A 12,054-nucleotide genomic window follows, 5' to 3' on the forward strand; every position below is an offset into this window, starting at 1 on the left:
CGGCTGTTTTCTCCTAAAGTTTCTGGCTTCTCTCCCCCTCAGGGCAGGGTGCCGTTTGCGGTGCCCGACAAAGTCCTGTGGCCGCAGCTGTGCGAGGCGCTCAACATGAAGTTCAAGGCCGAGGTGCAGAGCAACCGGGGCCTGACCAAGGAGAACCTGGTGTTCCTGGCGCAGAAGCTATTCAACAGCAGCAGCAGCCACCTCGAGGACTACAACAGCATGTCCGTGTCCTGGTCCCAGTTCAACCGGGTGAGGGACGCACCACCTGCAGTGGTTAGATCAGCCCCTGCAAACCCGATCCCTCAGGAGTCTCCCCGCAGCAGACCCTCACTCCTCGTGTCTCTAGTGTGATGTGCCCGTCATATTAGGAAGCTTCTGAACAGATGGACAACCTCATACATTTTATGTATAAAAAATACATGCTTGAATATTTAAGCAAATTGGGTGCATTAGCATGCAGCTAGGAGAACCTTTGTAAAGAAAACAGCAAAGCAAACAGTAATGTAACTCATGAGAGGTAAAGCTTTTGTGATGATCAGAGCTCCGTGGCTCTGTCCCCTTGACCCTCTGATGTTCCTTGATGCATAATGCAAAGTCAGGCTCCCACGGAACCCTCGGCCCAAGAAAGAGGATGCTGATGAAGGAAATTTAAGTTGATTTTAAATTGAACTTTCATTTCTTCACTTACACCCCCACCCCACTTATTTTAAGTGCCCTAATTCAGAGATTTAATAGTCTCTGAATATGTCTTTTTTGAACGGTTATGTGCCAACCAGCTGTCAAAGAGGTTTGCTGGTGATCAGAGGAGCTTTTCCAGGAGAAGCAGGAGGCCCCCATGATCTGTCTTTGCTGTTGCAGTACGGCTCATGCCTTCCAGCAGAATCAGATCACTGCATTTGGCTGGTATTGTTGGTAACACCCAGATAATGGAGTGTTCTCTGTGGCCTCACGGTGTGATCTGATGCAATTCACATTTACACATCACCGGAGCATCTTGTTAAGGGGCAGGCTTGGATGCAGCAGGCCTGAGATGAGGCTTGACATTCTGCATTTCTCAGAAGCTCCTGGGCGATGCAGCTGCTGTTCATCACAGGCCACAAATCACAACCAACAAAGGACTAGTTAGCCCAGATGCAGGGGAAAGTGTGTGTGGCCAGGCCCGCTGAGTGTTGGTAATTGCTTTGTGGTGGTTTCTCCTTCTTCCGTCTTTTCCTCTCTGCACTGTTTTTTGGTTGTAAGACCCTTTGGTCAAACTCAGGCAGGCATGTATATTTGTATGATCCTGACAGTGTGGATGTTTTCCATTTAATTTGTCCAGTTAAAGTGTATCCAGGTAACCAGACCCTGAGCGTGGCCTTTGCCTTCTTGGGTTCACTGTTGTCTCTCCACCCAGGAGAATTTACCCGGACGGAATTACACTTTCTGGCAGTGGTTTGACGGTGTGATGGAAGTGTTAAAGAAACATCTCAAGCCTCATTGGAATGACGGGTGAGAATCATCATTTGTTAAGTTGGCAATAGAGTGGCAGGGCCCTCCTTGCTTTGAAACATCACACTCTGCTTCTGCCCCTTTGGCCTTTATGATCCAGGGCTATCTTAGGTTTTGTGAACAAGCAACAGGCCCACGACCTGCTCATCAACAAGCCAGATGGGACCTTCCTGCTGAGGTTCAGTGACTCTGAAATCGGTGGCATCACCATTGCTTGGAAGTTTGATTCTCGTGAGTGTCTCTCCCTCTTTAGGACATCTTGGCTCTGGTTAGGTGCTTACGTTGCAAAATTATTAAACTGTAACCACCAGTTCATTGAGGACTTGTTATTATTCCTTGGGGCCAGTACTAATTATGGGAAGCACAAATTTATAACCATGACACAACTGCAGCTGGTGTAAAATCTTATTATGGGGAACACAAGCACTAATTTTGAGAAATACAAATGCACAGCCCGATGTGGCTACCTTTGTAATGCAGTATCCTGCCCAAAGTCTCAGCGGTTTCACCTTTGTACTTTTTGCCTTCTTATTATTCAACCTTGGGCTTATTTCAGTAAAGAGTTACTCTGTTGTTTGGAGTCATTAGAGTGGAAATAATACGCTGTTTTCATTGTTCCCTTATCCTAACTTAAGGTTACGGCTATTGACCATTTCCATCCAGAAATACTAGTTCTTTCCTCTGATCCTCACAGTCAAACAAGAGTAGCGTGCTTGTTTTTGGTAACTTAAAGATTTTAATAGCTTTTAATAACTCTCACACACTCTCCAGCTATGGACTTGCTTCCTATCTCTCTTACATGCTTTTGTACAGGGACTCAGGGACTGGAGTCAGCAACAAGTTTCTTGTAGGGAGGGAGAGAGTACTGTTTGAACTGGAAACTGCCTGAGATCATTAGATCTCAAGGGAGGTGGGGTATGTGGTACCCGCTTATCTACCCATGACTTTTAAAACTGCTTAATCCACAACCCACGGTTATTTTTAAATGGAGATCTTTATTAGGACAATTTTCATGGAGAGCTTTATTTGTAGTCTCTTTGGGTTTTAAGATTTCCTGTTCAGAAGTCGTATTTAGACCATGATTATTCTGTCTGTTGATCTAGAGGAAAGAATGTTTTGGAATCTGATGCCTTTTACCACCAGAGACTTCTCCATCCGCTCCCTGGCCGACCGCCTGGGAGACCTGAGTTACCTTATCTACGTGTTTCCCGACCGGCCCAAAGATGAAGTGTACTCCAAGTATTACACCCCAGTTCCATGCGAGCCTGCCACTGGTAACAATGTTCGCATTCTGATTTGGTTTTGTTGTGATTTGGGGCTTTGTTTTAGGTGTATTTGTGTCTGTGTCTGTCTGTCTGTCTGAAAATCTATACAGTTAATACTCAGTTGTTGCTGTTTGAGCTTTATGCAGGGCAGATATAAATCCCAGGCTGTTTTCTTTAGTCAGACAAAAAACATAACCACCACCAACCCCAAATATCAAACTGAAGGGAACAAGTATCTGTTTGAATCCTGGCTTTTAATTCTTTTGAGTACTTTCCCAGAAGGGGAAGGACTGGTTTATATGATAATTCATATGTTTAATTTTTTGAGGAACCACCATAGTGTTTTTCTAGCAGCTGGACTGTGTTACAGGGTGCAAGTTTAGATCAAACAAAATTAGGAAGGTAAAATTTTGTTTTTTTAAACAGAGATGGTTTTATTGCTTTCTGAGCATAAAAGTATTATATATTTATTGTAAAATTTTCCTGAATAGTATAGAAAAGAAAATAGATATCACACGACATTCTTATCTCATCCATATAAACAATTTTACTAAACATTTACTAATGTTCTTCAGTCCACATAGATAGGTTTTCTGCATTCAGTCACCAGAGGCTTATTGAGTACTTCCTGTGTGGGGATTACAATCTAATAGCAGAAGGAAGATAATAAACAAGTAAATAAACATATCTATTTGGTGATGGCCGTTATGAAAACAAATAAGGTGAAGGGATAGAGAGTCCAAGGGAGGTGGCACTTCACTCGCGTGGTCAGAGAAGGCTTCCCTGAGGAGGCGACATCAGAGCAGACCTGAATGAAGTGAGGAGGTCACACACAGATCTCAAGAGAGAACACTCTAGGCCGAGAGAACAAGAGCAGAGGCTCTGAGATGGGAGTGAAGTTGGCGTGTTTAGAAAATCTCACGAGGACCCGGGAGGCTGGAGCTGGATGAGCAGCGGAGAAATGGCAGGAGACGAGGCCAGAGCAGCAGGACCAGGTCGTAGTGGGTTTGGTCATACCGTACATCATCATTTATGACCTGATTACTCTTTCACTGAAAAATACATCACAGGTAGAATTACATGCTAGTAAATATAAACTAACAGCATCGTTTTAACGATAGCCTAGATTTCTGTTGTACGGTAATTCTGTGTTGGTTATTTAAGATACTTTGAAGTTGGTCACGGTTTTTTTGTGATGATTAATATTGAGATAACCAGGTACCTGCATCTCGTTCAACTTGTTTCCTTAGGACGAATTCCTAAAGTTGAATTTGAGACACGTGGTAGGTACTTTTCAAGCATTTTGACACATCTTTCCAGAATTGCCCTCCAGAAAGTGGAGTCTGTTTCCACTCCCACAGACGCCTGTCTGAGTGTCTGTTTCTCCATCCTCCTCCTGCCAGGCATAGAGTCTCTTCACCAGCTTCCTGTTTGCCAGCCTGACATGAGATCTTACATGTCAGGGCATACACATGAGATCTTAGTTCTTATTTTTCATTTCTTTGATTCTTCATAAGCTCAAAACATCTTTTCATGTAATGGCAATAATAACAGTGATAATAAATGAAGTAATAATAGTAGCTAACGTTTGTTGAACGCTTACTTGCATACCAGACACTTTTCTGAGCACATTTCAAATAGTTTGTCTTTTAATCTTCAAACCAGGCCTGTGCAGTAGCTACTGTGTCATTTGAGAAGCTGAGGCCCAGAGGAGTGAAGTAACTGGTCAGAGGTCTCACAGCTAGGAAGAGGCCAAGCCAGGGTTTGAGCTCAGTCTAGCCTGGGCTTCTTAACCTCCACATTATTGGCCATTTGTATTTTTCCTGTACATTCCTATTCCTTGTTCATTTTTCTTTTGGAGTTCCTTTTTCCTTAATAACATGCAAGAGTTTTTATATAGTAAATAAAGCCTTTATCATAAATAGCAGAGATTTTTTTCTTTGTGTCATGGTTCTTTTAACATTTAGGTTTTGTTTTGCTGAAGTGCAAAGATGTGTATTTGCTACATAGCCCAATCTGTCGACCTTTTTCCTTTAGAAATTCTGCCTTCTGTATCATGCCTTCCCACCTGGTTATATTTCTAGGTGGGGAAGTAAGCCAAAATGTTTTTAGACTTTTGTGGTATTTTGGATTAAACCTGCCGCTGCTGCTTTTTATGAGCCTAGCTAATCTAGGTTTTCAAATGTTATTTTTATAGCATTTCTTTGTTTCTTATCTTTTCTGCCATTCTATAAAATTCTCTGTAGACAGTAAAACACAAAAAAGCATGAGATATTATGAAAAGACAGCCACTGACATTTGAAGCCCCAGAAGAAGCAGGTCAGGATAACAAGCAATGTGTGACCCATGGCGCGGTTCAGTCTCTTAGACTGAGTCATCCTTCTGACCTCAATGGAATCTTTGCTGTCTAATATAGTTAAGACATATTTGTTGCCTTCCTCACACACCCAGGAAACAAGACTTCACCGACTTCAGACTATCACAATCCTACTACCGACCTTAGCTGGATTTCCATAGCCACCTTTTGAGAAGGTAACTCTGCCTTATCCCCTTGGTTGATCCCTAGCCTACCACATCCCAGAGAGGATGCTGTGGAGGGTGAGACACTGCAGCAGCAGTATTTTTTTCCTAACCAGCCATGCAGCATAAACGGCACCCACTGGAGGCACGACCGTCACATGACTCCCAAGTACAGACACCCACACAAAGAACACGCAGACAGCTGACAGAGTGACTTGCCATTTCCTAAAAGTAGACACTCAGAGCTGGAGTAACTCCCAGGATCCTTGAGTCAGATTAATTCCCTTCTGATGCTTACATTTTTCCGCACGACCTCTGGCAAGTGTTGGTCCACCTTCCATGTGAAAGCCTCCAGTGATAAGGAAGTCAGTTCTTCCCGAGGCTGTTTCTCTAGGGCTCCAGTGGTGACAGCATTCCTCCTTGTATGACTGAGAAGTTGTCCGGTTGTGACCTCCCCATGTTGGTCCTTGTTTTGTTGCCAGTCCTTCTGTATCTACAGCTTGAAACTTTTGAAGATGTGCTTTCTTTTTACAGTGAGTGTGCAGTTAATGCTTGATTTAGATTTGTATTGAAGTTTACCTTTTTTATGGTTTGAAGAATATATTAACACATCCAAGCTAGCTTGGAAGCTGTCGTAACTTCCAGTGTCAGCATTGAGGCCTCTCCTCTCCCCGGTCTTCCTAATGAATGAAAATATGTGCTTGTGGGACTTCCCTGGTGCTCCAGTGGCTAAGAGTCTGCATTCCTGATGCAGGGGGCCCAGGTTTGAGCCCTGGTCAAAGACTTAGATCCCACATGCCGCAACTGAGCCAAAATTAATTAATTATTTTAAAAGACTCTATGCTCCCATTGCAGGGGTTATGGTTTCAATCCCAGGTTGGGGAACTAAGACCCCACATGCCACACTACAAGACCAAAAGAAATGAGAGAGAAATAAAAGACACGCTTACCAAATCCTTAGGATGTTACCAAACCCTAAGATAAAATGAGGTGATTGTGTCTTACCCTAAGAAAAGACAGGATTCTTAAGGGAGACTGCATCTTCATTTCATTTGAGAACTTTGGTTCTCATCACTGTCTTCCCCCCTTGGCAGCTAAAGCAGTGGACGGATACGTGAAGCCACAGATCAAGCAAGTGGTCCCTGAGTAAGTGTCCCGTTCCGCTCTGGTCTCCTGCTGCCTCTTCTCTCCTCCCCCCACCCCCACCTGGCTCTCCTCACCCTCCACCACCTCCCCTCCTGTTCCCTTCCCCCACACCCACACACACCTGGCCCAGCCCTGAGAAGGGAACTGGGCCTTGGTCACGAGGGGCTGGTACCCAGGGCCCCGCTCCCACAGCCAAAGCCCCAGGCTCAGTGGGCCCGTTGTCCTTCTACACCTGAGAAAGCCACAAAAGTGCTCCCTCCCCACTACCCCTTGCTAAGGCTCTGCTTCCTCCCACAGGTTTGTGAGTGCCTCTGCAGACTCTGCCGGAGGCAGCGCCACCTACATGGACCAGGCTCCCTCCCCAGCTGTGTGCCCCCAGGCTCACTATAACATGTACCCACAGAAGTAGGTTGTGTTCTCATGGGGCTCCATGGGGAGGAACTGGGCACCTGGCCTCGGGCTGGGTGCCCAGAGGACTGATGGGCAAGGACACCAGGGCTTGTCTGGGTCTGAGACCACCCAGGCCAGGCAGGCTCAGGCACATGCCCAGGTGGGAGGGAGAGATTTGACGAACAGGCATTGGTAGTATCGAACGGGGTTGGGCTATGTCCCCTGCTCCCCTCTCCTAAAGTGGAGATTTTTCTGGCTCTGTGTAAGAACCAGATGGGGTTTAAGTATGTGCGAGCAGCCAGTGTTGAGGCTAGGTAGGCTGGGTATTTTAGTCTGAATCACTGTGTCCAACCAACTGGCAGATGACTCTGCCCCAGAGTTCAGGTCACCTTACTGGTTGCGCGCCAGGCCTAGGCCAAGGGTACAGGCAGTCTGAGCCGCTCACCTGGTGGGGTGCAGGGTGGTTTGTGCTGCTGCTTGTTGGCCTCTGACCTCTCCCTTCCCTCAACCTCTCCTCTTTTCCTCCCAAGCCCGGACCCCGTCCTTGACAACGATGGTGACTTCGATCTGGACGACACGATGGATGTGGCACGGCGTGTGGAGGAGCTCCTAGGCCGACCCATGGACAGTCAGTGGATCCCCCACGCACAGTCGTGACACCCCAGCCCCCCGCCCCGTCGCCATCTCTAGCTTCTTCATCCTCGCCAGAGGAGTTAACTTTTGTGGATGTTTTAATTCCATGAATCGCTTCTCTTTGGAAAAAATACTCATAATGTGAAGTGTTAATACTAGTTGTGAGTTTAGTGTTTCTGTGCATGGTGGCACCAGTGAAGGGCGTGTGAGTGTGTGAGTGTGAGTGTGAGATTGCACGTTGTGCTGCTTCTCCCCCTTGCTGTCCAGAGTTTAGCTGCAGCACTGGGGCCACAAACAGAGGCTCTGGTTGTTTTAACCTTGTGCAGAATGGCAGTTCCATGAACCTGGGAACTGGGCCATGTGTCTTGAGGTCCAGTGGCTCTGACACGTGGCTCTTCGAGTGAGGGAAGGACCAGAGGGAGGTGGAAACACCTCCCACCTGGTGAGTCTTTGTCACTGTGTTTGCCAAGCCATTGATCTATAACCGTGATTGTCTCTGCTTTTCTTCTGAAACGTAGAAACTGCCTTGTGATGGAGAAAGTCAATCCTCCCTCCTGCCCTCTCCCCCAACCCCCATTTTCCTGGGTAGGGATGGGAAAAGGAGGGACATACAGTAGTGGTTGGGGCAAGGGAAGTCGTGGCTTTTGCAGTGTGTAGTGGCTTTCTAAATAACTTGTAGCCCATCTTATGTTCTCTGCCTCCCACGATCACTCCCATGCTCCGTGGAATTGCCACTTAGTTCCTATGTGTGTACACATATGCAGACACGTTTGATGAAATAGAGGAAAGACAAGAGGGTCGCATAACCGGAGCTTACAGTGTTGATGTCCTTTATGTCGTGGCCGGATTGAACGGCCCAGTCCTGGCTCCCGGGCTCTGAGAATGTCGCCTTGTTCCCCGGAAACAGCTATCAGTCTGCCTGCCCTCTGCGCTGGTGGAAGCGCAAGCAAGGTTTTCTAAAGGTGTATTGGTAATGGCTTTTTGCAAATGTTGAATCGTGTTTTTGTTTCTAAATTGCGACTTCTCGGTTTCCCCTTCTCACCCTAATTTGACATGAGAATTCTTCCTGCATCAGGTCCTATGCCTTTGACTTGCCGCAGGTCACATCTATTCCCTTCACTGTCCACACACAGTGTCTTGGGGAGTGGGTGGCTAGAGTGTGGGCTGAACCCAGGACCTGTGTGTTGCCCACCTGGGCAGGGTGCTGGGTGTCAGCGTTAGGGTAATTTGGGGAAACGCAGTCAGCAGGTTTGCTGGGAAGTTTGGTAAGCTGCAAAAACAAAGCAAAATGAAAAATCCTCAGCATAATTTTGTCCAAAATTTCTTCCATAGCTTTACACCAGAAGGAAGGAATGGGCTGTGGCAGGCAGGTGGGAAAAGGGGGAGGCAGGTATAGCTTTGGGGTTTAAGCCTGTAAGGTCACCCCTGCTCCCCTCAAAAAGAAGGGCCTGACCACACCCAGGAGGGAATGGCCCTGAAAACATTATTTTTATACATGTGGGTAAATGAACATATTTTTTTTTACAAAATTAACTTCTGAATTTATCAGTGTTTTAATGTTAAAGGAAAATATTTCTCTGTAGTAAATATTTATTGGAAGATGACTTTTTAAAAGCTGCTCTTTGCCCTAGCTTAGTTTCATACACTGATTTATCGATATTTTTCTATGCCGGGCAGTAGACCGTCTCTGCCTCTGATGACCAGGCTGACCCCTCCATGGATACCAGCACTGACGTAGCAGCCCCTTACGTCCTCAAGATTTGACTAACATCCCCGCCCCCTTGTCGAGGATGGGAGTGTTGGGGAAAGGTGGAAAGGAAGCCTAGTTGCCCCTGTCACCCAGGCACCTTGAGTGCCAACCCTGGTGGTCCCAACAACCCCAGGGGCAGGGAGTGACACGCTTTCAGATGAGCAGTTGGCCCGGCTCCAGGCATGCCAAGGGCAGAGCTCTCACTGCCTAGTTAGCACCAGGAGGTGGGGAGAACGGGTGCTCAGGAGAGTGGCTGCTCAGAGCCTGGGGATTCCTGCACGTGTCCCATGGCTGAGCTGTCCTCGGTTTTCCTGAGACCGTGTCTCCTGATAGGAGAGATTGTAACTGAAAGGCATGCTCACTGTCTGCATATAGCTTCTCTCTCCTCCCTGTTCAGCAAACCACAAGGAGAGGTGACGGCAAGTCTCGACTGCCTCAGCCCCTCGCTCGCTCCCAGACACACACACCCAAGTCATCAAATGTTTCAATGTACGGTGTGTGCAGGGCTTTGTAGTGGGTGAGGGGGGAGACTAAAAGTGAATATAACTTAAAATAGCATACTTTTTTATAATTTTTCTTTATAAAACTTTGTGAAATTATTTCAGATACATATTTTAGTCTTGACGCAGATTAGTATATAGCTGCCAAAAAAACGTATTGTGTACAATTTGGGATAGTCACAAAATTGTGTATTTTATGTTACAATAAATATTTCCTCTCAGTGGACAATACAGAGTCCTCTTTTTATTTCGTTCCACCAGGTGCTGAGATAGGGTGGTTTTGAAGGGGAAATATTTGAAATCATCAGTGTGACTCTGAAAAAAGGAACTAGTTGGGCGTTGGCTGCCTCAGAGCATGTGTGTGTCACCAGCTTTGATGGCTTATGGGGGCATCTCTTACCTTTCTGTTCACATGAGGTTTTGAAAATTAGAATGATAGTCTTTTATCTCCTATTCCTGTTAGAAAGCTCATCCTTAAAAATCAGTGTGTTCAGGGGACTTCCCTGGTGACCCTGGGCTGAGACTCTGAGCTCCCAATGCAGGGGGCCCCGAGTTCAATACCTGGTCAGGGAACTAGATCCCACATGCTGCAACTAAGAGTTCACATGCCACAACTAAAGATCCTTCATGCCATAGTGAGATCAAAGATCCTGTGTGCTGCAGCTAAGACCCGGCACGGCCAAATAAATTTTTTTTTTTAAGTGTCACTGGGGGATTTGCTGGTGGTTCGGTACTTAACAGTCCACCTTGCAATGCAGGGGACACTGGTTTGATCCCTGGTTCAGGAAGATCCCACATGCTGCAGAGCAAATAAGCTTATACACCACAACTACTGAGCCCACAGGCTACAACTACTGAAGCCCAGGCTCCTAGAGCCCGTGCTCCGCAACAAGAGGAGCTGCAGCAGTGAGAAGCCTGCGCACCCCAACAAGGAGTAGCCCCCACTCGCCACAACCAGAGAAAGCCAACGTGCAGCAACAAAGACCCAGCACAGCCAAAACATAAATCAATCTTCAAAAAAAAAAGTATCACCAATAAGGTTTTTAAAAAAAACCAGAATGATGGAAGAGGTAGGGAAAATCTGAAAGGCCACAGCTAACAAAGCCCAAGGAAGGGGGACAGTGTCAAAGATAGTAACTGGGTATACTGTCCGGGTTTGGCACTAAAGGGGCTGTTGATGACCTTGGTAAGAACAGTCTGTAAAGACAGGGACACAAGCTGAATTGCAGAGCACTGAGGAGTGACAGGAGTTCCACTCCTGGTGCGACAGCACAAACAGCTCTACACACCCACCCCTGCAGTGAAACTGGTGACAATTGTTTTCTTAAACCCACCCGTTTGAAGTTTCCTAAGGGTATACAGCAAATGAAGAAATGTTTACTCAAGAAAATCCAAAATGCATTAAGAGTGAGCGTGGTATTTGAACCAAGACCCAGAAGGATGGAAACTCCAGGCCAGTGCAGCCAAGAACACAGAGCTCCCTCTCCCCATAGCTCCCAGTCAGAGGGTTATCATCTGGGAAAGCCAGGATGCCAGCATTTCTCATCCTGCCCCCAGCACCCTGTAGCTGATGCTAAGTTCTGGGTGATGCTGCTGAAAGGTAAGGTACTCCCTTCTGCTTGGCCCCTTCTGGTAGGATGGACACTTTACCTTGGGCCAGTGCTGCTGAGAGTCCTGGAGCCCTGATCACATTTGCCCAGGTTCATAAGGTAGTGATTCCACCATGGGAGAGGCATGCCGGGAAGGACTGAGGCTGCTGATCACGCCCACCTCTCAGCTTTTTTTTCTTTCCTTTTTGGCTGCACCTTGCGGCGTGTGGGATCTTAGTTCCCCAACCACAGATCAAACCTGTACCCTCTGCATTGGAAGCTTGTAGAGTCTTAACCACTGGATCACCAGAGAAGTTTGAGCACTCAGCTTTTGAAGTGGGCCCATCGCTCAGAAGTGTGCTCCAGAGAGGAGAGGCAGGTTTAAAACAAGTGAACTGACTCCATTTGCAAGCTCAAGCTTAACTGTGCTCTCAAAAACTGGAGGTTGTGGTGAAAAGCTATTGGCAGGAGACCCATAGCTTCATTGGAAACAGAGGCTAAACTGAACTGGCTAGTTTGCTAGAAATGGGGAAAGATGAAGCAGGAAGGAACTTTCTCTCTTGGAGTTAGAACAAATCTCAAATACTGACCTTTGAAACTATCCCTTCAAAGAAGCCCGCATTTGATTGGATCAATTTGTGGAGTCATTTATTCCCCAGCGCATTGTTGGCAGATCAGCCAACAACTAGTGTAGTTTTAACAGCTGGGTGCGGTCAGGGAAAGAGACACAGAGAGATCCTTGCAAGTTACTGTCATGCTAGGATGACTATGGG

At 46.6% G+C, this 12,054-nt stretch overlaps 1 protein-coding gene across 11 annotated transcripts in view; it reads left to right on the forward strand.

Moving 5' to 3' along the window:
- Window positions 1-9,921, forward strand: part of LOC145541341 (signal transducer and activator of transcription 5B) — a 65,461-nt gene extending 55,540 nt beyond the window's left edge. For 8 of the 11 annotated variants that reach the window (XM_081577590.1, XM_081577583.1, XM_081577584.1 and 5 more), the window contains 7 exons: window positions 43-249; window positions 1,394-1,488; window positions 1,589-1,719; window positions 2,592-2,762; window positions 6,368-6,419; window positions 6,717-6,824; window positions 7,340-9,921. In XM_081577590.1, coding sequence (XP_081433716.1) covers window positions 43-249; window positions 1,394-1,488; window positions 1,589-1,719; window positions 2,592-2,762; window positions 6,368-6,419; window positions 6,717-6,824; window positions 7,340-7,466 — 891 coding nt within the window. In that variant the 3' untranslated portion in view covers window positions 7,467-9,921. Of the gene's footprint in view, window positions 1-42; window positions 250-1,393; window positions 1,489-1,588; window positions 1,724-2,591; window positions 2,771-6,367; window positions 6,420-6,716; window positions 6,825-7,339 lie in introns of all 11 variants that reach the window. The other 3 variants (XR_014078942.1, XR_014078943.1, XM_081577585.1) reach the window with 2 other exon arrangements.
- The last annotated feature ends 2,133 nt before the right edge of the window (window positions 9,922-12,054 follow it).

The sequence above is a fragment of the Giraffa tippelskirchi genome, chromosome 3, assembly GCF_054371585.1.
Source record: "Giraffa tippelskirchi isolate mGirTip1 chromosome 3, T2T-mGirTip1v1.2.pri, whole genome shotgun sequence".
Lineage (NCBI taxonomy): Eukaryota > Metazoa > Chordata > Mammalia > Artiodactyla > Giraffidae > Giraffa > Giraffa tippelskirchi.